General features: G+C 44.5%; 1 protein-coding gene across 8 annotated transcripts in view; it reads right to left on the bottom strand.

Moving 5' to 3' along the window:
• Positions 1 to 27,685, bottom strand: part of hdx (highly divergent homeobox) — a 171,707-nt gene that overhangs the window by 73,582 nt on the left and 70,440 nt on the right. For 4 of the 8 annotated variants that reach the window (XM_067996834.1, XM_067996831.1, XM_067996833.1 and 1 more), the window contains one exon: positions 1,185 to 1,331. The exons of 2 other annotated variants lie outside the window; for them this stretch is intronic. In XM_067996834.1, coding sequence (XP_067852935.1) covers positions 1,185 to 1,331 — 147 coding nt within the window. Of the gene's footprint in view, positions 1 to 1,184; positions 1,332 to 5,464; positions 5,481 to 27,685 lie in introns of those variants that run through there. 2 more of the 8 variants (XM_067996830.1, XM_067996838.1) reach the window with 2 other exon arrangements.

The following is a 27,685-nucleotide window of genomic DNA, read 5'->3' as shown; positions in this document are numbered from 1 at the left end:
GTTAATTTTCACAGACTCATTATCGTTCAGTGGCAGTGCTAAACAGACAAATAATCTCGATGTTTTCCACTTGAATGTTTTTGCAAAAATGATTGAACAGAGGAAAATATGGCTGTTTGTGTTATCAGTTTACATTCATAATCTGGTGTCGCCTAGTGCAAATTTTGATGCATTCAGTTAACTATTTTGTAATATTTCACAGTGTTAGCAGTACAACTGAGCCATTCACATAAACCTACTTTAAAGCACCAATGAAAGCCACCTTAATTGAAAACAGTGTAAGTATGGCTGCAGGTACCTAAAGACTTACAAATTAAAAGCTTTTACGTTCAGTTCTAGCATTGCAGAAAACAAAAGGCATTGGACTTAACACTGGCCAGGCACGTGGGCAAGAAAAGCCATATTTACACGAGCGTGTAGTACAAAACAGATTAGGTAACTTGCGATCCACCAGGCTTGAGGTCCAGTGGACAGCAGAGAATGTCAGTTGCTAATCCACAGGGACGAGGGCTATAATGAGCTCTGCAGTGGCTTTGTCTGGGTATCTGCCTGTAAATTAAACCCATACGTGCAAGTCTAAATTTATAAACTAACTCCAACAGATGGCTGTAGCTTGGAATAAAAAGCTCCCAGCACTCACCTAACTTTTCATTAGATGTACTCAATACCAGGGATGGCTAAGGCTTGGCTGCCAATATAAAATGGTACATTAATGCCCCCGAGCCTTGCAAATACAACAGAAAACAAAACTCCAACCTACAAGTTTGGGCATGTGATTTATTTTTAGGACTGCATTTTACAGGCAAATATTCAAGGGTGAGTTTGATGTAGCGCTTTAAAAAAAAACTACCCCCCCAGAAACTACTTCTGAATGATACCCATGCATAAAGGTTTGCTCATGAATCTTCCTGCACGTCTGAACACACATCTGTACAAAGGTCTCATCAGAAAGCATTCACAGATCCATTGATCAGTTAGACTTCTGAACATTTTAGCAGTTACGAAACTAGATTTGACCTTTTGTGTTCACAGGACTTGGTTTGAAACAGTAGTCTTATCTATGATAAACAACTTGCAGAGGACAAAGTGTTACAATAGATACTATTCCATTATTTAATTCTACTGGGATCCAGTATAAACCCAACATTTCCAATATGGCTGTGGAAGAATTTTATACTACTTACCCTGACTACATTAAAATCTAACCCCGTTTCACGTGCACACTGTATTATTAATCCAAAGCAATTTTTACTTTGATTTGTCATTCCACTGTCATAATAACGCTGCAATACTCGTTGCTGTTCCTCTGTGAATATAGAACGCAGATTCATCTATAAAAGAAAGTACAGTACTTTTTGTTATCACAATTTGAAATGTGTAAAAAAGACTTGAAATCTGTTTATTAAAAAGTTATTTCAAGATAAACAAGAAATACAACAGATTCTACTGCAGCATTTAAGATAAACTCTGATTAAATTAATTCTGGGCAAGACCAAGTTCTCATTAGTAGAGCATTATGTTTTGTAAAACAGCTGAAGTTACCAACTTGCCATTCAATTAAAATCATTCTGTCTAGTTGGCTGTAGTAATGCAAACAACGGCCAACAAGTTCCGACCAAACTTGACAAAGACATAAAGAGAACAGAAAGCTGCTGCGCACTGTCTGCTATTTTGGGACCAAGGACACGTTGCAAGATTAAGATCAGGCACTGCTGTAATATCTTTAGAACTGTTTTTAAATAGAGTACAATGCTTACATGTGAAGTTAGCAAAATTAAAACTGCTACAGACAAAGCGTTCTGTCTGGTTAATCACCAACAGTGGAGCTTGCATCAACTTTTTTGGCCCCCTCACTGAGGAAACTAGCAGTGACATTGCTGGCACCAGGAAGCATTGTCCTGGCTTCCCATGAAAATATGTTTTCTGGAAAGAATGTTGTTCAAATGATAGTTTACCAACAGATCACTAAATTGGTGCATCCAAAAATTTGCACAAGATAGAAATTAATGCAACAAATAGAGTTAATAATATCATGGTTAACATGGGGAGGGGGCTGTGGCACATACATCATTTGATCTAAGCTAGGCTTGGATGAAGGAAGATGCTACAGAGAAAATAGGTATTTACCAACATGGAACAGAGAGAAAAAAAATTAAGAGGAGATCAACCCATTTTTGTGCATTTTATTAGCAGCTGGCTCTACTAATAGAAGCAGGTTGCCTGGCTACCTGCTATGACGCAATGGTGTAGGGATAACAACAAGAGGAAATTACTGAAATAAAATGCAAAAAAACTGCCAATGCTGGAAATCTGAAACAATAACAGAAAGTGCTGGAAACATTCAGCAGGTCGGTCAGAATCTGTGGAGAGGGCAGATATGTTAAAATTCCTGACAAAGGATTGACACCTGAAAGATGAACTTATATCTGCTCTCTGAGCAGATGCATACTGACCTGCTGAGCATTTTCTGAAAATTAGTTTAACATTCATTTGTGGAGCAACTTTAAAAAAAATATTGCTGACTACTCTGTACTGTCAATGCTGCAAAAAGGGACCAAAGGTTTCACCATTCGACAATTTTCATAAGACGTACTTCGTATATTACTTCAAATGATTAGATTAACTTTTTTTGGCAAATAAGACTTCCTTGGATGGAGGAAGATGTCGGATAGAAAAGAAAGAAATGTAACTTCCCAATTCCACAAGTTGCTCAAGACCTCCTCTTGAACTAATTAGACCCCACCCCAAGATCTGAACAACACTAAATCTGTTTATAACAGGAACGTGGCTAACACAGTATCGTCTGATTATCCTTTTGTACCCATTAATTCATTTGAAATACAATTTTGTTCACTAAGTGGATTGGGATCAAAACAAAGATGGGAGGAATTAAGAGAGGTTTGATTTTTTGTTTGTCCATAATAGATTATAGAAAGTACTGGTGTAGGTTCTGTATTGTGCTCAACGTGTGGATTGCAAAGCAAATCGCTCTCTCCTCGTTAATAAAGGAAGCAAGACTGCTCGGTTAAATACGGCCAATAATTCAGCAATCCCTCCACTAATCCAACTATTTATGTAACAGATGCTCATGGGTTTTGTGAGAACATTAGTCTGTTCTCCCAACCACTACACACCTACAGTAAATTTAATCACACATAGAAATTACATTCTATAAAGTGTAAAAAGGTCAGTCACTAGCAGGGTAGTAACTAAAATTTTATTTCAAATCATCAGCTGGTTAAGTATTGAAGTCACCTTGCAGAGATTTTTTTTTTCCCAGGGGCAGATGCATCACCAAGTCTCTCCCCCGACTCCTCAGCACCTTCGAGCATCTCATCTTGTTCCACCCCTCTCGTGTCTCCTCTAAAATCCTCATTCTCTACCGCCTCCAAGCCCCATCCCAAGTTTATCCCCAGAATATCCTCTCTCCTTTGGGAGAGGAGGATATTCTGGGGATTGGAAGAGGGTAGAGGGTTGTGGGTGGTGAGGGATGCAAGGGAGTGTTTGGAATTGGCTTTGTCTGTGATCAAGGCCATAGGAGTAGAGAGATCACATGAGATGGCAAGGTCGAGGGGATGATCGTGAATATGGGTAGGAGAGTTTATATGGAGAGAGAGGTTTGGGGAGGACAGGAAGGCAGTGAAATTGGAGGACTGGGGGCAAGCAAAGCTGATATGGAGATTGAAATCACCGACGATGAGGAGTCACTCAGTACAGAGACTGAGGGAGGAAAGGAGGGAGGATATTCTGGGGATAAGCTTGGGATGGGGCTTGGAGGCGGTAGAGAATGAGGATTTTAAAGGAGATGTGAGAGGGGTGGAACAAAGTGAGATGTTCGAAGGTGCTGAGGAGTAGGGGGAAGAGACTTGGCCATGTGATTTGGTAAAAAGGGCTACAACCTCATCGTGGAGGTTTGGGTGGGCAAATGGTGGAAAAACATAGCCAGGCAGAGAGGCTTAATTGAGTGGCATGAACCTGCCACCCATGAGCCAAGTTTCAGTCAAAGTTATAGGTCAAAGCAACTGTCCACAATAAGGTTGTGGATGACAAAGGCCTTGTTCAAAAGAACAGACATTCTGGAGATAAATGCAGAGGGGGCAGTGATTGTTGACCCGCTGGCGGAGTCCAAAGAGGAAGTGGCGAGTTGGGAAGGAGGTTAGTGAGATTAGCACTCATGGGGTATGCTGGGTGGGAAGGTCGAGGAGCGAGGAGCAAGCAGGATGGGTCAGTTGTTGTTGCTGCTCCTAAGCAACCAGCAATGGGTGCCTTAATGGCCCTTTCTGTGAATAACAAGAGGCATAGGGGTTGGCTGTGAGCTTATCCAGGGGGGATTCAAGCCTGGGACAAAGGCAGGGGAGTAGTGATGGGTTGGAGTAGGTGGGGGGGGGGGGGGGGGGGGAGGGGAGAGGAGGGGGGGTGGTGAGGAAGTACCCGAGAGGATAGAAATGAAAGATGGCATGACCGGATGACAGAAAGGGGAGGAGATAAGAGAGAAGCAGCCAAGAGAGGCTGAGGAAAAGAAAACACAACGGAAGTAATGGGCTCAGGTTTAGAGTGGCAGCCAAAATGTGCACACAGATGGACACAGAGGAAATTCAGGTTACATAAACATGGCAGAGATTTGGAGACATGTCCTGGTTGTAAACAGAGGAAAGGGAGGAGTTAATATGAGAGAGTCAAAAAGTTGAAGTCTAAGGACCAGTGGTGGGATGAGTTGACATGGCACACTAAGATTTAAAAACGATAATATAAAAAGTACATTGCATTTCCTCCTCTTCTAAATATATTTTTGTGAGCCTTTGCTGGACTATTTAAGAGCAGGTATGCAACATGCATATATTTTGATGGACCAAATTTCCCTTAAGGCTACAAGATTTTTCTCATACAAGAGACCCCCCTCTAATTCCAATGCACAGACCGACAGCAAGAAACACCATGATCGCTGTAGGGAGATCTCTAATGATTAAAAATTTCCAATATCTTCTAGAAGATTACTTTGTTATGTTTTATATGTATCTCTGCTGAGTGAGCAACAGCAACCTGCACTCATGTAGGGCTCGATTTTAGGGGTAAATTTGCGGGTGCGTTGGCAGGGGGGGGGGGGGGGGGGGGGGGGGAACTCCGAAAATCGTGGAAATCCCGTTCAGGTTCAGAAGCTAGCTCCAACCCGCTGACTTCCGAGTTTCCCAGGGACCCACCTATGCGCGAGGGCAACCCGAAAACGGAAGTCCCACCAGCAATTAAAGACGGCGGGATGACAGTTAAAGAGTCAAATGTACCTCACTGAGGTACTTAAGGCACTTTACCTGTGACAGAGGAAGTGATTGTAACAATTTTTAACTTACCTGGGTGGCTTGCTCACCGTTTCTGAGTCACGCCTGGGAAGGGCCGGATCAGGGAAAAAGAAATGAAATAAATTAAATAAAAAACCATACAAGGAAGTTAAAACACAAAGTAAACCTACCTTTGCACCCTGCTCTGATGTCTCCCTCTCCGATGTCCCCCTCTTCATCCCTCCGATGTCCTCCTCTTCACCTCCGATCTTCCCCTCTCCTCCCCCCCCACCGATCTTCCGTTTCAGCGCCGGGTGACGTCTCACTCACTCTCTCTCTTTCTTTCTCTCCCCACCCCTTGCGTTCCAGCACCTGATGGCAGCCAGCCTGTCAATCAGGTTGGCTGCCGGGCGCGAAACCCGAGAGGACGTTAATCATCAGCAATCACCATGCAATCGCATCGGAAACGCTAAGTTTTGTTTATGCGGGTTTGCCATGCGCACCTTCACCACCCCCCCCCCACCCGCTGCAAACCCGCCACTGTTGCAAAATCGACCCCATAGTGTCTGTAACGTAGCCAAATGCCCCAAAGTGCTTCATGCGGAAAGAGGGATAATGAACAGCAAGCAGAGGAGCTGGGAGAAAGTAAGGGGAGGTGTTGTCAAAAAGGATAAGTTTGAGCAGACTCTTGAACGTGGAGAGATGTGCTGTAAAGCATATAGATGTAGGACGTAGGAAGTTAACACTATCATGAACAAAATGAACCACCCAAAAAAAAATTTAGAAGATTCTATAAAAAGAGCCCTACAAATGAATATCCATTTCAAGGCCTGAACATGCTATGGTGATATCACACAAGGGAAGGGAATCTCTGCTAATCAATGCAGTAATCTATCATGGGTAGACGTACCATCCACTGCAAAACCATCTGATTTAAAAGCAATTCATCTGAGCGTTCCCTTTCGTTCAATGCAGGTCTAAACTGTTTGCATGGCTTTGTGCTATGCCACTAGTAATGTACCAAACTCAGTCCCTGGTTTATGTTGAGGTAGATCTTGGTCAGATCAACAGGACTGCCACAATTTGCCTCACTATCCCCAACTAGGTAAACACCAAAGTATGGCTAGTGTTCCAGCTTCTGATCACTATCTACTAACCCCCCACTTGAAGTGCACATATGGGCACCAACTAAGGATAGGGTTGGGGTTCAAATGCAATGGCTCTCAATCTAATCAAACACTGGCACTCACCAACCTACTCAAAGAGACACTTGGATAAGATACAAGATTGTCTTTGCCTGCTGCTTACTTATAAGCACATTAGTGAATTATTGGTTTTACTATCATAGGTGCAAACGAATTGGGTGTTTTGAATGAAGTAATAAGACACAGCTACTGCTGCAATAATCTATTATAGGCTAATTACTGTGTGAATGCAGGAATAATAATGGGAAGGAACTTCAGTTTGTTTTGCAGAACATGTCTGTGGAACCAGCCAATTGTTGAAGTCTCAGAATCTGTTCTGCTGTTGCTGTTTCTTAATGCTTGAGATGTCAATGTACAGGAGTAATTCAGCTATACAAAGTGAATCTGTTCACAATATTCAGTTGGCACAATTCTTTGGATTGGTTTAAACTTTAAATGAAAAGATCCTCTGGTTATTTAAAAAAAACACTGGAAGTAGAATCTGTAACTCACAAGGAAACCACAAAACCATCTGACACACAACATACCAACCTAACCTCTAACAGGTTAACCTCAAAATTATACCCCTAAACATCAAAGGATTCAATTATCCAATTAAGCAAAAAAAAATCCTAATCTATTTGAAGGCAGAACAGGCAAGGGTGATATTCCAACAAGAGATCTATCTCACTTCCTTAAAGCATGCTGAACATGAGAGATTGAGTGGGGCAAATTCTGGCTGCCCACAATGATCAACCAACTTGGAGGCAAACATCTCCGGACAGGACAGATTCTCTATCTTCATAAAAGGTCAAATAGAAAGACAGCTAATTATGATGCTTAAATCCTATGCCCTGAATAAGAACTTTCCACATTAGCATTCCTTATACTCACCTCCTCCCTGTGCACCATGCTCACTTCTGTGGTAAAAGACAGTGCACAAAACCTAAGGGGAGCCTGGTATGGCGACCTAAGCTATCCATTGATAAAGGAGGAATGGCATAAAGTATGGACAAATGTAAGGAATCTTACAACACCAGGTTATAGTCCAACAAATTTATTTTAAAATCACAAGCTTTCGGAGATTATCTCCTTCGTCAGATGATTGAAGTATGGAGACAAACATCATAAAGTATGGAGACAAACTCTCCACATCACCACCTACTGCAAAACGGAGGAGGGCAAGCTCAAAATCAAACATCGCACAACCCGCCCCTCGTACAAACTCCTACAAATTTCACCACTCTATGTCGGACAACTGCTGGAAGGGCTGCAGTTAGAAAGGCATCCTCCCATACATATTCTGGTCATGCTCCTACATTCAGCCATTGTGAGTGACAGTTCAGAAGGCCACAAGGATCATGACCATTTTTGAACCGAGAGCCCAGCCCAGTGTTTGTTGGGCCTACACATTAGTGAGCAATGGCCCTGCACATCAAGCAGACTAGCACAGCTCTCACTACTAGCTGCAAGAAGGTGCACGTCTCTGACACACTGTAATTCTTCCCCACAATATACATTTGCTTGATATATATCCCAATTAGAAGTGGTAAGTGTAGACTGCTTGGGAGGAATAGGTGACATTGGACCTATGGTTCCCAAAGCTTTCCACCACTGGGAGCTTTCCGTGCCTAATGTCTATGTCTAATTGAGAGAGAATGATTGCCATAATTAGTCATCAACTCTATTATTGTTGTATCATGCGACTGCCAGGATGGTAGAAGGCGAACTAGATGAACCTTGGCCTTTTTTCGTTTTGCAATTGCTATGTTCCTAGAACAAGCAATGTTCAGCAGGAAATAGAGAAATGTCATGTAATTTGGGGTCCACCCTTGATATTAATAGCTTACATCGCATTCACGCCGTTGCAGAAAATTCCCAGCCAATAAGCTTTTTTTAAGCTTAAAAGATCTGGACATGTCAGGACCTATTTCAGAAAGGGACTAACAGTTCCAAATTTAAACATAGATATCAATGATCAACAAGCCTACGGAACACTGCAGTTCCAGTCTTGTGCAGATTGTGAAAATATTTCTATGGAATGCAAGTGTTGAGGGTTGAATGATGCAGACTGAAAACATCTTGGAGTTTTCCTATTATCACCCTCGGGAGCTGGGTCAGGGAGAAATTTATCAAGCTTTATTTTCTTGCAAATTGTGAATGTAGTTATTTACTTCCTTCAGAAGATTAATGATGTTATATTATTACCAATTTGATTTTGGATTTATGTCAGTCGTGATGTAAATCTAACAAACTGGGAATGCAACACCAAGCTGTATCAATTCCTTTGGAATTATGAAATTCAGATATTCTGTGAAATGGCTACCATTCTCCCACTGCCAAAGAATGTCTTGGCAGACAGTGAATCACAAATAGTTTTATAGAATTATATTCACATGCTACTTCATATAGTAGTATCTTCTTCACAAAAAGTACCGCAGACACAAAGGGGAAAATTTTAACGGGGAGCCAGGAAGAGGGTGGGGAGAAATTCCTGACGGGAAATCTGGAAACATGGACGTCCTTACGATTTTGATGCGAGGACGTCTCTCATTTCTTTTTCTGTAGGTTTCCCGCCCGACAGTCAGCCAGATTGACAGGCTGGCTGTCAGTCGGACGGGAAAGCAGCCAGGGAGCGAATTCCACGGGGCAAGTCTTAAATTGCGGGGGAGGATGGATGTGTCGGTCATCAGTGAGGGAAGGGGTCGGAAATTGGAGGGCGGAGGGCCAGCGACCGCGGGCCGGGGGCCAGAGAGCGTGGGGGGCTCAGGGATCCAGGGAGAACGGGGACTCAGAGATCCGGGACGGGGATGGGGGCTCAGAGATCCGGGTGGGGGGGGGTGGGCTCAGAGATCGGGGGGGGGGGGGGGGGGCTCAGAGATCTGGGGTGGGGGGGCCAGAGGCTCAGAGATCAGACGGACTGCGCACCTGTATCACAGGCTGTCTGCTGGAGGAGCCCTATTTAAAAGGGGCAGTTATCCAATGCTGCTCCTGGTGCAAACAGCCAAAATTATACAATGGAGCAGACCAGGGGGAAGGCTGCTCCCAGATTTACTGATGCCTCACTCCTGGTCCTACTGGATGGGGTGAGGAGGAGGGGGGATATTTTCTACCCGGCGGACGGGAGGAAGTGGCCCGCCTCTGCCACCAAGAAGGCCTGGCTCGAGGTGGTAGAGGAGGTCACCAGCAGCAGCCACGTCTCCAGCACATGGATACAGTGCAGGAAGTGCATCATTGACCTAACAAGGTCATCCAAAGTGAGTACACGTATTCATTCTCCTACACTCCATCTTCCACATCACTGCCCCCACCCCCCAACTCCTTCTGCACTGCCAACACTACTCTGTCACATCACTCCTCACACCCGCTCAAACCTCATCCTCAACTTACCTGCACTTCCTCACCTCCCGAGTACTCATCCCACCACTACCACTCAACCCAATCCTCATACAATGTCATGGCGCTGTCTCATACTCACCCTCTGATGCATCTCTTTCACAGTCAGCCTCATTCATCGGTTGGCGACGTCACCATGCCTTACTCACGCCTCTCACTCCCTTATAGGAGAAGAGAGCCCAGAATGCACAGGAGAGGGCGAAGACCGGAGGGGGGCCGCATCTGGTCGTCCTCACAGACACGGAGCAGGAGGCTCTGGAACTAAACCGCACCCTCGAGAGCCTGTCCATCGGGGACGCCGAGACTGCCACCCAACAAACGGCTGGTGATAGAACTTCAACATTCAGCACTCACAATAGCAAATGATGTTAATGTGCCTTGCCATCTTCAGCACCCCAACATCTGTCATGCTTAATATTGCCTTCTGTTCTCTTACAGGGCCTTCAGCGACCGCCGTGACAGCAGAGGGTGATTCCTCTGAGAGGGCGATTCCTCTGAGAGGGCACAGTCACATCTGAGCTAGCCATCCACCAGCAGAGATACACACACCTTGGTGGGTCCCCGTCCTCAGTTAGTTGAGTTCGCACATGGTGAGTCACGACACGTGAGTTCGAGCAGACATGGTGGCGGTCCGCGTCGGTGAGAGCACTCTTCTCCAGGCTCTGCTCAGCTGGACACAGATGCTGAACCCTGGGGGGCATCCATTGAAAAGGAGAATGATCGAGGGGCAGCAGCACATTTGCGAGGTACTGGAACAGGTGTCATGCGCACTCTACACAATCGCGCAGAGGATGGAGGAATCCAACTCCTGCATGAGTGGAATGGTGGCACAGGTGCAGGAGGGAATCTCTGAGATACTGTCACAGGGACGTGAGGGTATCTCTGAGATAGTGTCACGGGTAAGTGCGGGAACGTCTGCGATGGAGGGAAGGCTAGCCTCCATGGAGCTTCAAGCACGGCTCACCAATGAGTCCATTGAGGCCCTGACAACGGCCCTTCGGACTCAGGGTGAGCAACATTCTGCCGCCTTAAACAGGCAGGCAGATACTCTGGCATGAGCCTTACAAGGCTTCACACATGCTGTCCAAACTGTCGTCCAGCAGAGTGGTCAGAGTGGTGTGGGCCTGGTCCAGGGGAGGGAAGATGGCGATAGGAGACATAGAAGTGGGGACCCCACTCAAAGCGCCCCCATGTCTCACCTGTTGCCCCCCTCTCAACCAGTACCCGCAATACTGCCTTCTCGCCAGGTGGCCGAGTCTGCCCCTGCACAGGTGCAGGTGGAGCAGTCTTTGGAGGGACCCTCATGGGCACCGAAACCCAGAGGGCGTAGGTCCAAAGCATCGAATCAGTCAGGGCATGAACAAGAGCAACCTGCCACTATCTCTGCTGCAGCCACAGGGGGAGGCACCATGTAGGAGTACTCATAAGCATAAGGTGAAAGTTTTGTGAGCACAAGGGAATGTACAAGGGTGTTTGACGGTTTGTCATGTTTTTTATTTATATTTGATTTTTGTTAATGGCACCACTACTGCCACATCTTGACCATTCTTGACTAACTTATGTAATAAGTCCCTTTCATGAGGTTCACCATGAACACCCACACTTGATGCCACCCATTGGGTCATTCTACAGTGGGTGTATGTGTAGTTGCACGACTATTTTGTGTAGGGAGTGGGGTGGGGTGTGGGGCTGGTGTGGCCGCTGCTCTGTCCAGGTGGTGAGGACTGGACTCTTCACACTGTCTGATGTTAGGACAACCGTTCACATATCAGTGACTCCCTGGCCTCATGAGCAGCCAGGTTGCTCCTTCTCCTCTGCCTCCTCCTCCTCCTTGTCTTCCTCCGCCTCAATCTGGGTGGCAAATGTGGATGGGGCCTCTTCTAGCGGGACCCCTCTCTGTTGTGCAGGGCACAACAGACGACTATAATGTGTCCCACTCTGTCTGGTGCGTATTGAAGTGCTTCCCCAGAACGATCAAGGCACCCATAGCGCATCTTGAGCAACCCTATAACATGCTCAATTGTAGACCTGGTAGCGATGTGGCTGTCATTATATCGACGCTGTTGCTTGGTGGTGGGGTTCCTCAGAGGTGTCATGAGCCACGTGTGCAGGGGGTATCCCTTGTCCCCGAGGAGCCAGCCCTTGCGGTGCGAGGAAGAGGGGCGGGGTGTTGGACTCCCGGAGGATGAAGGAATCGTGGCAGCTGCCAGGGTATCTGGTGCACATGTGAAGGAATCTCTTGCGGTGGTCACAGATGAGCTGAGTGTTGATGGAGTGATAGCCCTTCCTGTTGATAAACAGTCCTGGCTCACGTGGCGGTGCTCGTATTGCTATATGGGTGCAATCGATTATACCCTGCACCCGTGGGAAGCCAGCCACAGCGTGGAATCCCACTGCCCTCTCTGTCTGGCTGAGGTCGTCCATGGGGAAATTGACGTCGTGCAAGTCGTCGGTGACCTGCCTTATGCACTTGTGTGCAGACGACTGAGAGACCCCGGCAATGTCCCCGGTGGCACCCTGGAATGATCCGGAGGTGAAGAAGTTGAGGGCAGTGGTGACTTTGACAGCGACAGGTAAGAAGATGCTGCTCGGGTCAGCCGGGAGCAGCTCGGCATGAAGGAGGCTGCAGATGTCAGTGACTACCTGGCGACTGACTCTGAGCCTCCGAATGCATTGCTTCTCAGGGCGGTCCAGGAAGTTGAGCCTCAGTCTGTAGACCCTGTGGTGAGGGTGGTGTCTCCTGCGACATCGCTCTCTCTGTTGTTGCCCTCCGTGCTGTTGTGCAGGTGCCTGTGGCACAGCACTGTGTTGTGGAGCTCCACGTGGCGGAGTTGGAGGGCATGCCTGGCGAGGCTGGTGATGTTGCTTGTCCTCAGATGAAGTGATGAATGCAGCTATGGCGCCCCCCGTCCTGACGGTGTGAGTTTGAGGGGGTCCGCAAAGTAGGTAAACGTGTTTGCACAGCAGAGTTTAGGGTATAAATTAAGAATTTTGAGTGGAAAGACAAAGGTCTTGCAGCCAAAAGTTTGTCTGAAGTGACAGAGTGCCCTGCTGTGATAAATGAGGTTTTCCCCCCACCTGTCAAATAATCCTTTGCATCTCCCACTGGCTGCTGGCTGAAACATGTCTGCTCCAACAGGGAGTATTTCCCACAGCACGGGAAACACGCTGAGGATCCTTCAAAATTACACCCCTGCCAAAATCTCCATTCAATGAGATCTGTCAAGTAGCTCAACTATCTACCTAACTATCTAAAGCAGCATCCCACCGGCTTTAATTGCCGGTGGGAGTCCCGCATTCGGGTGCTGCGCGCGCACCTGAACACATCACTGGGGAACCCGGAAGTCAGCGGGTTGGAGCCCGGCTCCTAATTTAGGAGCTCCCCGCTCGGCCATCCGAAAATCGGCCCCATGAACTCTGGAGTAAGACAGATGCAGGACTTATTGAAAATCAGATGCATTGGACCCTTTAATGGAAAGTCAGAGCCACTCCAATTTGTACATCCCATGACTCAACTCACCTAACCATCCTCCTGCATGCACTGCTGATACTAACCACTTCGCCCCCTTATGTTCTTTCCCTTCCTTTATCCCATTAAATGTTTTCATGTTTCACAGCATCGATGCATGGCTAAAGTGCACTGGGCATCTGCCATTATGACTCAAGTTACTGCAATTTGGATGGTCCAAATCAACAGAAGTCAGCATCAATAGCTGAAACCAACAAAGCAAAAATGGAATTTATCTACGTGCCTCCTACTATTGTCAATGAAAATTAACTTGCTTATGCCATTTATACACCATTTCTAATCAGAACTCAACAAAAACTATACCAGATAAGAATTGATCAGAAATTATTAAAGATGCTTACAGCCTCTCATTTGTTTTGAGTCTGTATACAGTCAAATAGTCCTATATAAACTAGTTTGGAGCAGAAATACAGTGGAACTTTACAGCACACTTATAGTGACGGGCGCTTACCTGGGCTAATAAATAGACTGGAATGTTGCAATGTAGCAACATAGAGGGTTCAAATGATTTCAAACCACAAGCATAAATTTCAGAATTATTTTACATTTACCAACTCCATCAAACTTAAATTCTTCACGTCCTTGAAACATGCTCTACCACAAGATATTCTAATACACGCAGTTGTGTCATGGGTTTTATTCAATTTTTTTGGGCAATGTCTGGTGTCATAGAAGATTGAAAACATTTGTACTGAATTTGGATTTTACATCTTGACATAATACACATCAACAACATTTTTCTAGTTTAAACAAAAAAGTTGGTTATCTCCAAAAATATGCAACTGTTGGTCTTAGCTTCCCAAACATTCAAAAACTGGCCTTTTTCCTGAGCAGCTGTACACTTTCTCTAAAAAGAATATTTACAGGAAACTAGAATGGCTACAAGGGAACTTAGTGTGTTAATCTTCAGAAATATTTACAGCGCAGGTATTAAAATACAGTTACTGACTTCTATTGCGAAACTACACATAAAAAAAGTACAGCTTTGTGTTTGTTTATATAAATCTGCATTATATTCATCTATTTAAGTATTAGCAATATAGTTTTAAAAATGTCAGAATATCACTTTCCTACTCAAACAGATGTAGGAAAGTGCGGCAGCCAGTTTGCGCACAACAAGGTCCCACAAACAGCAAAGAGAGAAACGACCAGATAATCTGTTTTGGTGGTATTAATTGAGGGATGAATGTTGGCCAGGACTCCAGAAGAACCCCCTGCTTTTCTTTGAATAGTGCCATGGAATCTTTTACGTGCAGCCGAGGGAGCAGATAGGGCCTTAGTTTAATGTTCCGTGCGTACTTACTAACGTCAGTTCCCATAAAATGAATCACAGATTACTACTAATTTAACCCATCAGCCCAAACAGAGAACCTGAGTATCAAATCCATAAATGCAGGACCAGCTGAGGTACGTTCCTCAAGATGCTGCTTACAGAATCTATATTTTTTGTTTTAGGTTTCTGTCTGCATGTCTACACCCTGAATTGCTAGACGATTCACACAGTACTCTAGAACTGCCTTTATACTGCTCAAAAACCCGCTTTAGCATCACCAACTCCTGACGAACAGATTTGCACAACCGGCAGAAACCCCATAGTAAACCTGCTGGACTTACTGAGGCTAAGAGCCCCCTTTTTTTCTCTGGCCTTGCACAGCAATCCTAATATGAAGATAACTTATTTGTATTAAGGATGGTTGTACTTTTATCTAAAATGATTTAAAACCAGTGGTTATCAAGTCTGCCCCAAGGTATAAACGGTGCAGATCTGGCAGATACCACTTCTAAAGGAAGCAGCTCTCTGTTAGAAAAGAGGTATGAAAGAAGATTTTTTAAAAAAACATCACTCCACAAGCATTGCCATTATTTGTACACAAGCAGCATTTTTTTCCAGCTCAGTTTTTTTTCCACACAGGCGCATCCTGAAAGGATATCTGATTCAGCACAATTAGCATATGGGTCCAACGTCATTTTTTAAAATAGCTCCGTTTGTCAGGGACACCTGCAAGGTTAAATAAGTCGATCCGGTAGGTTGTGGAAAGATACACAACTGTTAAGATTGATTACTTTTAACTTGAAAAGCTACTTGGGGCAAGCTACAGTCCACCAGGTCAGTATAAAAAAGGAAGACATGTTTGCTCTATGGTGCATGAATACAATCAGCCAATATAAATGAAGAATGCTCGAGTGATTTAGAGTCTGAATTAGTCAATGTAATGCATGACTGCTTCCTGACCCAATGCATCAGGGAAGCCTTCGAAGACAGCGCACATCCGACTTAGTAATGGTACGTGACGTAGATAATATACAGGGAATTGAAGCCACGGCCTCTTTGGGGGAAGAGAACCACAGAATAATTGAGTTTGACATGAACGGCAGCCAGGTAGACAATTTTAAATGTTACTGAGCTCGTAATCCAAAGACCTGGACTAACAATCCAGAGAACGCAAATTTATATCCCACTGTCGTAGTTTGAGAAATTGAATTCAGGTTTTAAAAAATCTGGAAATAAAAAAAGCTAGCATCAGTAAAAGTGACAATGAAATTGTTGGATTGTCGTAAAAACCCAACTGGTTTGCTAATGTTCTTTAGGGAAAGAAACCTGCCGTCCTTACCCGGTCTAACCTATATGTGACTTCAGTTTCACACCAATGTGATTGATTCTTAACTGCCCTCTGAAGAAGCCTATCAAGCCACTCAGTTGTATCCAAAAAAATACTGCAAAGAATACCACACAGACTGCAGCGGTTCAAGAAGGCGGCAGCCCACCATCATCATCTCAGGAAAGCTGCCTTGCCAGTGACGCCCACATCCTGAGAAGGAATAAAATAAATTGACCAACTTTAAGGGAGTGAGTGAAGAAGCTAAGCAAACTGTTTGGGAGGGAATTACTTAGTACCCGAGTCCAGGACAAATGGAACATCCATAAGTTCATATCGCTGAGCCAAGCAGGCTGAATACTTACCCACGATTAATAAATTTGCATTAAACTAGAGATACTAGCAAACATTCCTTCCATGCCACCACAAAATTGAAAAGGGATGAACAACTGCAAGATAAATTCCATGGAGGTTTCTACACAAGCTAAAAGAACTCACAACAGATACATCCGTCAGGACGGACATTATTTACCAGAGGTACTAAAAGAGATAAGGGATGAGATTTGTGAGAATCTTCATGAGGAGTCAATGAATGCTGAGGAGATGCTGCTAGATTTGAAATACTCCAGCAAACGTGAAATAAATGTGATCGGTGTCACATCAATACTAGGTAAGATAATAGAATCAATTAACAAAAATAAATTTGAGAAATACTTGTATGATAACGACCCAGTATACAGCAGCCCACGATTCTGAATTATAAAATCCTGCCCTGCGAACCTCCTTGACTTCTTACGGAAATCACATCCTAAGTGGGCTATGGAAAGCCTTCCAATGTGGTGTACCTAGACTTTGAAAAAGCCTCTGACAAAATTCTGTAATAAGGGCTGCTGTTTAAGTTTAAAGTGATGGGAATTCAAGCTAATACCCAGAAATGGTTAAGAAACAGACTGAAGAGAAAGAAGCAATGGGTACTTGCTAGTGGAATGATGTTGGGTATTGTGACAGTGCTGAATGAAGTGCCCCAGGGATCTGTGTTGGGACTCGTACTGTTTTTAATTCATATCAATGATTTGGGTTCAGAGCTCAATATAGTCAAATGTGCGGACTATAGTAAACTTTTTTTTTTAAAAAGCTTGTTCTTAGGTTATGGGCAATGCTGCATTTATTGCCCATCCCTAGTAGCCCTGAGATGATGGGTCATGGCCTTGAATCAACGGCAGCCCTTGGAGCGATGGTGCTACCACAATGGTGTTCGGATGGGAATTCCAGGATTTCGAGTTATCAAAAATGAAGGAACAACAATATATGTCTAAATTAGGATGGTATGTGATTTGCAGGGGAATTTGGAAGTGATGCTGCTCTCATGACATGACAATGGGATGGGAAAGGAGTCTGAAGGCCCAGCCAAAGACCTACAAAAGGAGTACTAATTGGGCAGCAACATTTAATACAGAAACCCAAGTGCAATTATTACACATGGGAACAAAAAAAGGCAACAAATTGTGACAAAATAGGTGAGAATAAAGTTGAGTCAGATCTGTGATGTTAGCAGACTTGATGCTCAACTTGTCGATTAGTGTGGAGAAGCAGAGAGCAATCCCAAGAGAAAGCTGAACTATGTAGTCAAACCAGTGGAGGATGTCATACTTAAACCTCTGCTGTGCTCTGATCAAACAACACCTCACAAGGACACAAGGGGGACATTCAAAGCCTTGCAGCACTGCAGAGAAAATCTTGGACTTTTCACCTAGAAAGGAGCTGACCGAATAGACTTATTTAGGTCGGGCCCCGGTCACGCTATGAATCCACAGCTGTGGAAATTGCCATGTGATTTTTTGTGATATACTGTATTTTTTCCCCATGTTTTGCTTACCTCATTTTCCCTACTGCAATCGTACTGAAACTAATATCTGATGGATCAATAAATCACACGTTGAAACGCCTACTATTGAGTCCGAATGGTATCAGCTGACTCAGATCTTTTAAGGCTTATCACTTTATAGCACTTTCATACTCATGCATTTCACACCTTGTACAACTCAGGCGTGCAAGATGTAAAATGAATAGGGATTTTTAACCTCACTGATCTCAGTTCCACACGCTGCTTTTCTATTGTGCTAATTATCCATGCTAGCGGCAGTAGAATTTGACACCTCTGTGTCACGCAGCCGGCTGGAACCCGAAAGTAAACTTACCAGGTCTCGCGAGGGCTGGTAGCTGGGAAGACCCAGTAAAAACAGATCTGCCTGGCTGCCAGTCTTAGCAAATCTCAACCACTTACTTTCGGGTTGCAGCCAGATGGGCAAAGCTGACATTAAAGCAGCTTCAATCACCAAGTTTTGTAGAAAGTTTGAGTCAAGTTTAGCTGGTCAAGTGTGCAAGGTGTGAAAAAAGTCAGGATTAACAAACTGCCCATCAGTGGAGCATCGGAATAGCCCCTCAAGCCTGTTCCGCCATTCAATTAGATCACTGCTGATCTGTATCTTAACTCCACCTTGGTACTGTAACTCTCAATAACCTGACCTAACAAAATCTATCAATCTCAGTTTGGAAATTTACAATTGACCTAGTCTCAACAGATTTTGGGGAGAGAGGGTTCCAGATTTCCACTACCCTTTGTGTGAAGAAGTGCCTCCTGACACACCCCTAAATGATCGAGCTCTAATTTTTAAGGTTATGCCCCCTTGTTCTGGACTCCCCCACCAGAGGAAATAGTTTCTCTCTATCTACCCTGTCAAATCCTTTAATCATCTTAAACACCTCAATTGGATCACCCCTTAATCTTCTATACTAAAGGGAATACAAGCCTAGTCTATGCAACCAGTCCTCATAACTTAGCACTTTTAGCCCCGGTATCAATCTCGTGAATCTGCGCTGAACCCCCTCCAAGGCCAATATATCCTTCCTGAGGTGCGGTGCCCAGAACGAATGCAGTACTCCAGATGCAGTCCAACCAGAACTTTATACAACCGTAGCATAACTTCCACCCCTTTGAATTCCAGCCCTCTTGAGATAAAGGCCAACATTCCATTAGCCTTTTTAATTATTTTTTTGTACCTGTCCACTGGTTTTTAAGTGATTTCTGTACTTGGACCCTAAACCTCTCTGCTCCTTCACAGTTCCTTGCTTCTCATCATTTAGAAAATACTCTGATCTATCTTTCTTGGGTCCAAAGTGGATGGCTTCACACTTCCCCACATTGAACTCCATCTACCACAGTTTTGCCGACTCACAATCTATCAAAGTCCCTTTGCAACTTTCTGCTCCCATCTACACTTACTGTGCCACCTAACTTGGTGTAGTCAGCAAACTTGGATATACGGTTCTCTGTTCCTTCATGTAAGTCATTAAATCATGGGTTTAGACGATTGGTGTCAAATGGCACCATTTGGTGTTAGAAAATCAGATATTGGGTACAGCAAGTACTGGTCATTTGCCACTTATCTGGTGAGGTGGTAAGTCAGATGAGGCAGGTAGGTGTTAAGTGGTGACTATTACTATAAACAGCACATGGGAACTCAAAGGGTAAGCACATAAAATTGCCTTTATACAATTTAAAATGTCAATTTTTTCTTTATGATTTTACACGGTATTTAAAAAAATACTTATTACATTGAGACCAAGATATCCCAATACCCTGGATAGAGTTGCTGTCGAATCTATAATTCGGATACTTGCAGAATGTGGTCTTGCAGTGCCACAGAATTCTAGGTGCCCTGTGAATAGCATAAGAAATGTAAATCTGGAACACTACATCAACAACAACTTGCATTTATATAGCGCCTTTAACATAGTAAAACGTCCCAAGGTCCTTCACAGGAACATAATCAGACAAAAATTGACACTGAGCCAAAGAAGGAGATATTAGGACAGGTGACCAAAAGAGTCGAAGAGGCAGGTTTTAAGGAGCATCTTAAAGGAGGAGAGGTGGAGAGGCGGAAAGGTTTAGGGAAGGAATTTCTAGCTTAGGGCCTATATGGCTGGGGAAAAAACCCTGGAATCATTTAAGAATCACTTGGATGATTCACTGGGGAGACTGCACATTATTTTCCAGATGAAAGAGCGAGGTGGACCGACAAGTTCGCCTTATCCATATCTATATTGCAAAATACTAGACAAGGTGTTCAATTGAATCTATAGGAAAACAAAAACTAGTTATGCAGGTTTTCTCCAGCAACCACTGTCACAACTGCAAATGGAAACTTGGCCGCCTGCATAGCACCACGATTGAGGCAGGACTGGATGGTCTTTGGTGCTTGTTTGATCCTAATACAGAACTACAACTACTAACCCTATCTCACAGCAAAACTGCTTCTCCAATACGACCTCAATCCCACTGCACTGAATTTGTTCTGTTTATACTCGCTTGAGGAAGACTTCACCATTCTGTCCCACTCCTGTGTTGGAGGTGGGCAAAATCACACTGCTGGCCTGTATGGATGTCTGAGATCTCAGGCCATCTATGGCCAGAATAAAATGGTGGAGCCAACAGCAGGTGGTGCTGGCAGCAGTGGATTCCTGGCACTTCGCCTCCAGTGGCGGGGGGGGGCGGGGGGTGTGGGGGAGCAGGGACTGAAACCACCTAATGTGGTAATGCTCCCCCACTGCAGAGACACGTGGGCCACCTACTTTATATTACAGCACTGCCTCCTGTGACATACAGGGTTCTTCAGTTTTTAAAACAATCTTTCCCTCAGTGGTTGGATTCTAGGAGTAGGGGGCACCGTCTAAAAATTAGAGCCAGACCTTTCAGCAGGGAGATCAGAAAACATTTCTACACACAAAGGGTGGTAGAAGTTTGGAACTCTCTTCCACAAACGGCAATTGATACCAGCTCAATTGCTAAATTTAAATCTGAGATCGATAGCTTTTTGGCAATCAAAGGTATTAAGGGATATGGGCCAAAGGCAGGGATATGGAGCTAGATCAAAGATCAGCCATGATCATATCAAATGGCAGAGCAGGCACGAGGGGCTGAATGGCCGACTCCTGTTCCTATATTCCTATGTTCCTAGTTACCAAGGTTTTAAAGGTATTTTAAATATTTCTTGTATTTTTCAGTCAGTAAATTGGCAAGTTCTACAATATTTTTGAGTCTCACAAGGTTGGGTTCTGTGCTTTAAAAAACAGAGTCTGTAGCATTCTCACCTCCTCTCCAGAACAACATCAAAAGGCAATGATTTAAAAAATTTAATTATATTGACTTCTCTCCACCAGATTTCTTGTGCCACTATAATTCTCGGTCTGTCTGCGGTTTGTCTCTTTTGCCTGGTCTTGCTCTCCTTCATCTCTCTTGCCTTTCTGTCTCAGCTGACTCCATCTTTCCATAATGTCCATCTCGCTTGCAGCACCAGATCAATCAAACTCAAAAGCAATTCTCCTGAGACTTTACTGCAAATCCCCATCTCCCCCATCAGAAGGTTTTCTTAAATTATACCGTTTATAAAATTATTTTAAAAGCTAAATCTTTGCTATTTGTTGTTTATATTTTCCAATGCACGTTTTAAATAAAATTTGAAAAAAGAAATTGAAGATACTACAAGCAGTATAATACAGGTGTGTGTGTGTGTGTGTGTGTGTGTGTACGCAGTCCCACCCCTCTTCCCTTTATTCTGTTCCTTTTTAAATGTTGTTCATTAGTAACAGTTTAATAAACTAGAAACATTAACTTGTCTGTTTTCTCCACAGATGCTGCGTGACCTGCTGATGTGTTTCCAGCATTTTGTTTTTGTGAAAAGAGATCAGGGTTGTGACCATGTGCTGTGTGACCCTTGCATACTAATACTTAGCATATTCCTCATATTCCGGTATATTCCTCACTCTACCATTACCAACAAGCCAGGGGATCAACCCTGGTACAATGAGGAGTGTAGGAGAGCATGCCAGGAGCAGCACCAGGTGTACCTAAAAATGAGGTGCCAACCTGGTGATACAACACAGGACTACATGCATGCGAAACAGCGGAAGCAACATGCTATAGACAGAGCTAAGCGATTCCACAACCAACGGATCAGATCAAAGCTCTGCAGTCCTGCCACATCCAGTCGTGAATGGTGGTGGACAATTAAACAACTAACGGGAGGAGGAGGCTCTGTAAACATCCCCATCCTCAATGATGGCAGAGTCCAGCACGTGAGTGCAAAAGACAAGGCTGAAGCGTTTGCAACCATCTTCAGCCAGAAGTACCGAGCAGATGATACATCTTGGCCTCCTCCCAATATCCCCACCATCACGGAAGCCAGTCTTCAGCCAATTCGATTCACTCCACGTGATATCAAGAAACAGCTGAGTGCACTGGATACAGCAAAGGCTATGGGCCCTGACAACATCCCAGCTGTAGTGCTGAAGACTTGTGCTCCAGAACTAGCTGCACCTCTAGCCAAGCTGTTCCAATACAGCTACAACACTGGCATCTACCCGACAATGTGGAAAATTGCCCAGGTATGTCCTGTCCACAAAAAGCAGGACAAATCCAATCTGGCCAATTACCGCCCCATCTGTCTACTCTTGATCATCAGCAAAGTGATGGAAGGTGTCGTCGACAGTGCTATCAAGCAGCACTTACTCACCAATAACCTGCTCACCGATTCTCAGTTTGGGTTCTGCCAGGACCACTCGGCTCCAGACCTCATTACAGCCTTGGTCCAAATATGGACAAAAGAGCTGAATTCCAGAGGTGAGGCGAGAGTGACTGCCCTTGACATCAAGGCAGCATTTGACCGAGTGTGGCACCAAGGAGCCCTAGTAAAATTGAAGTCAATGGGAAAACTCTCCAGTGGCTGGAGTCATACCTAGCACAAAGGAAGATGGTAGTGGTTGTTGGAGGCCAATCATCTCAGCCCCAGGACATTGCTGCAGAGAGTTCCTCAGGGCAGTGTCCTAGGCCCAACCATCTTCAGCTGCTTCATCAATGACCTTCCCTCCATCATAAGGTCAGAAATGGGGATGTTCGCTGATGATTGCACAGTGTTCAGTTCCATTCGCAACCCCTCAGATAATGAAGCAGTCCGTGCCCGCATGCAGCAAGACCTGGACAACATCCAGGCTTGGGCTGATAAATGGCAAGTAACATTCGCACCAGACAAGTGCCAGGCAATGACCATCTCCAACAAGAGAGTCTAACCACCACCCCTTGACATTTAACAGCATTACCATCGCCAAATCCCCCACCATTAACATTCTGGGGGTCACCATTGACCAGAAACTTAACTGGACCAGCAACAAGAGCAGGTCAGAGGCTAGGTATTCTGCGGCGAGTGACTCACCTCCTGACCCCCCCCCCCAAAGCCTTTCCACTATTTACAAGGCACAAGTCAGGAGTGTGATGGAATACTGTCCACTTGCCTGGATGAGTGCAGCTCCAACAACACTCAAGAAGCTCAACACCATCCAGGACAAAGCAGCCCACTTGATTGGCGCCCCATCCAACACCCTAAACATTCACTCCCTTCATCACCGGCGCACCGTGGCTGCAGTGTGTACCAACCATAGGATGGACTGCAGCAACTCGCCAAGGCTTCTTCGAAAGCACCTCCCAAACCTGCGATCTCTACCACCTAGAAGGACAAGGGCAGCATGCACATGGGAACAACGCCTCCTGCACGTTCCTCTCCAAGTCATACACCATCCCGACTTGAAAATATATCGCCGTTCCTTCATTGTCGCTGGGTCAAAATCCTGGAACTCCCTACCTAACAGCACTGTGGGAGAACCTTCACCACACGGACTGCAGCAGTTCAAAGCGGCTCACCGCCACCTTCTCAAGGGCAATTAGGGATGGGCAATAAATGCTGGCCTTGCCAGTGACGCCCACATCCCATGAACGAATAAAAAAAAAGTCTAAAACATTTGGAACTATTTTCCCCAATCAGACAGCAACTGAGTTTATTTGTCTGCTCCCATTAAAAGCTGAATCTTATACACTGGTTGTCTCAACATGAGGTTTGATGTACAGGTTTTTAATGGCCCATTTATATTGCAGAGCCATCTGTGGAAAAGTGGAGGGCAAATGGCTTTACTCCACATATAGGCATTCTTCTCTCTGCTGCCAGCTCAGTTACCTTGCAGCAAGAGGCAAATAGATCTTTAAAAAACTGCAATGATTTCAGCAGGTGCAATATTTTTAAGACCTATTCTACATGTATCTTCTTTGGCTGCCGAAAGTTCGTCAACGGCTGGGGACGATTTGTACTGGCGAGTAGCAGTGAAACTGCGACTCAAGTGGGAAATGTTTGGCTACCCTGCTTATTGATCGCTTTTGCACTCAATGCCGCCCATTGTTTTGCCCATCCTAACTGTATTGGATCCAGCGAGCTGCAAATTAGTGGGAATTGGCAGAAAGAGTTCTGTGTCAGAGCTCCAGGTATTGGTTACCTTCCTTATTAACAACTAATTGCCACATTAACACCCGGCAAAGTGTCAGGTGAGACATCGAGGTGTTAAGTTACAGATATTATGCTAAACTGCTAAGCAGTGCGTGAAACTCCAAGACTCAGCAAGTTAAAACTGCTTTTGAACAGCTTAAAATGACCAATTTTCTAAATACAAGCCATCAGTTTAGCCCGGTTTATACAGTATTTTTTGAAAAAAAATCCTCTTGCCACTTCTCTCCTAATGATTCAGAGGTTTTATAAGAACAGGGGTATTTGCTAAATACTATTATCAGAAGCCGATGTACCACCAGAAAGGTCCTGGGATCTGGGAGTAATGGAGAAGGAGGTCTCAGGATCTGGGAGAATTGTGGTAATCCTGAAATCCAGCAGGACATGGGGGGTGGGGAGGGATGTTTCAAAGCCGGAGGGGAAGCAGAGATTAGCAGTATGGGGGAGGATGCTGGAATGTGGCAGTATTGGATAGGGAAAAGTCTAGCAGCCTTGTAGTGAAGAAGGGTCCAGCAAAACGGGACTCAAGTTGCCCTTGGTTCCTCTGAAACTATCTGACGCCAGATAGGGAGGGCATTAAAAAACGCAGATAATTCAGTGAGTAAATATGTGAAATATGTAATATTTTGATTGTTTAATTTTGTTTATAACCTTATTTTGGACACTACAATTTCAGTTACTAAGATAAAAAATGGCAGGCAGATTTTTTTCATAAAATATTTTGACTGATTTGATTGGTTCATCAACAAAACACAAGAGCAAAATGTTTACATATGGTTTTCCACTATGAATGTTGAAAGCATTACAAAACCATAACACAGGAAGTAAGGGTAATATGGGCAGTTAAGTGTGCTTTGTCGCAAGACTTTTATTAACATACTAGCAGGTCTCCAGTTGCACTGCTCACTGTACTGATTGTACAAGCTTTATTTTTGTCATGATTTTTAAGCAATGTTTTTATGTCAGGGAATATTCTGTTTTATAACAATACAGGTGTTTATGTTAATATAGGGAAATGACAACAGGGTTACTGAATTATAGTGACTGAATAAGTCAAATTCCATATTTATTAAATGGTATTCTGGGATATTTACTGGTGCTTTAGGGATTGAATTCCACAACTGTCCACTATTTTGTCAAAACTATAAAATAGTACGTATCTTTTGTATACACACACACACACACACACACACACACACACACACTCCTTTGACAATGTATTTAAATTTTAGCCCTTATAAGTTTTAAAACTGAGAATACACTGCAAGATGTACCAGTGGGACTTAGACAGTTGATATGTATCAGTACTGGGTAGGGGGTGTGGAGTCCAGCTCCACTGGACCTTGATAGCACTGGGGATGGAGTCCTGGACTTTGCAGTGGGAATGCTGTGTTTGGCAGAAGTGGGGGAGTGCGGGGAGGGAAATTTGGTCTGACATCACAATTGGTAGAATTGTCAAGCGGGAACATGGGGTTTGGTCACTGGTGAACTCCAGGTGTCTGTGAACAGTGAGGGGTTGAATGACAGCAGTAGGAACATAGTTGGGGCGAAAATCAGGTTTGCCAGCATGGGACTGTAACTTTGAGATCTCTGGAAGTATTAAATTCAGTGTTTTGCGATTGGTTCTTGACAAAATATCTTTGTCAGTCTTTTTGCCTCTCTTTTTCTCTCTCCTCCCATCTCACTGGTGCCAATAATAAGAATATTTACATGTTTTAACTATCAACAAAACACGAATGATAATTAGAGACTTTTTGTTTGCTTTTAAAAGTCAACTCATTTTTTAAAAAGCAGAAAAAGCTCAAATTAATTGGAGGACTAACAAACTGTGTTTACAAAGCTTATAATTCAATCAACCGGTAGTGTGTCTTCTTTCCTCTTTCCCTCACTCTCTATGTCTGACACACATACACAAAATATAAATGTTACCTGAATTAAGCTTTTGAAATTTGGACTCTAGCTTTTCTTGAAATAATTTTGAAAACCAAATAGATTTTGTTGGAGACAGAAATACCATTCTTTCATTTTGCCTAAATAACAACAGTAGCTACCATTCAAAAGTCATTAGTTGGTAGTGAAAAACTTTGGAACATCTTGAGGACCTAGTATGCAACCATCTTCAGCCAGAAGTGCCGAGTGGATGATCCATCTCAGCCTCCTCCCGATATCCCCACCATCACGGAAGCCAGTCTTCGGCCAATTCGATTCACTCCACGTGACATCAAGAAACGGCTGAGTGCACTGGATACAGCAAAGGCTATGGGCCCCGACAACATCCCAGCTGTAGTGCTGAAGACTTGTGCTCCAGAACTAGCTGCGCCTCTAGCCAAGCTGTTCCAGTACAGCTACAACACTGGCATCTACCCGACAATGTGGAAAATTGCCCAGGTATGTCCTGTCCACAAAAAGCAGGACAAATCCAATCCGGCCAATTACCGCCCCATCAGTCTACTCTCAATCATCAGCAAAGTGATGGAAGGTGTCGTCGACAGTGCTATCAAGCGGCACTTACTCACCAATAACCTGCTCACCGATGCTCAGTTTGGGTTCCGCCAGGACCACTCGGCTCCAGACCTCATTACAGCCTTGGTCCAAATATGGACAAAAGAGCTGAATTCCAGAGGTGAGGTGAGAGTGACTGCCCTTGACATCAAGGCAGCATTTGACCGAGTGTGGCACCAAGGAGCCCTAGTAAAATTGAAGTCCATGGGAATCAGGGGGAAAACTCTCCAGTGGCTGGAGTCATACCTAGCACAAAGGAAGATGGTAGTGGTTGTTGGAGGCCAATCATCTCAGCCCCAGGGCATTGCTGCAGGAGTTCCTCAGGGCAGTGTCCTAGGCCCAACCATCTTCAGCTGCTTCATCAATGACCTTCCCTCCATCATAAGGTCAGAAATGGGGATGTTCGCTGATGACTGCACAGTGTTCAGTTCCATTCACAACCCCTCAGATAATGAAGCAGTCCGAGCCCGCATGCAGCAAGACCTGGACAACATCCAGGCTTGGGCTCATAAGTGGCAAGTAACATTCGCGCCAGATAAGTGCCAGGCAATGACCATCTCCAACAAGAGAGAGTCTAACCACCTCCCCTTGACATTCAACGGCATTACCATCGCCGAATCCCCCACCATCAACATCCTGGGGGTCACCATTGACCAGAAACTTAACTGGACCAGCCATATCAATACTGTGGCTACGAGAGCAGGTCAGAGGCTGGGTATTCTGCGGCGAGTGACTCACCTCCTGACTCCCCAAAGCCTTTCCACCATCTACAAGGCACAAGTCAGGAGTGTGATGGAATACTCTCCACTTGCCTGGATGA

This window comes from Heptranchias perlo, chromosome 15, assembly GCF_035084215.1.
Source record: "Heptranchias perlo isolate sHepPer1 chromosome 15, sHepPer1.hap1, whole genome shotgun sequence".
NCBI lineage: Eukaryota > Metazoa > Chordata > Chondrichthyes > Hexanchiformes > Hexanchidae > Heptranchias > Heptranchias perlo.
The sequence above is the reverse complement of the archived record's forward strand: the minus strand, read 5'-3'. Positions and strand labels throughout refer to the sequence as shown.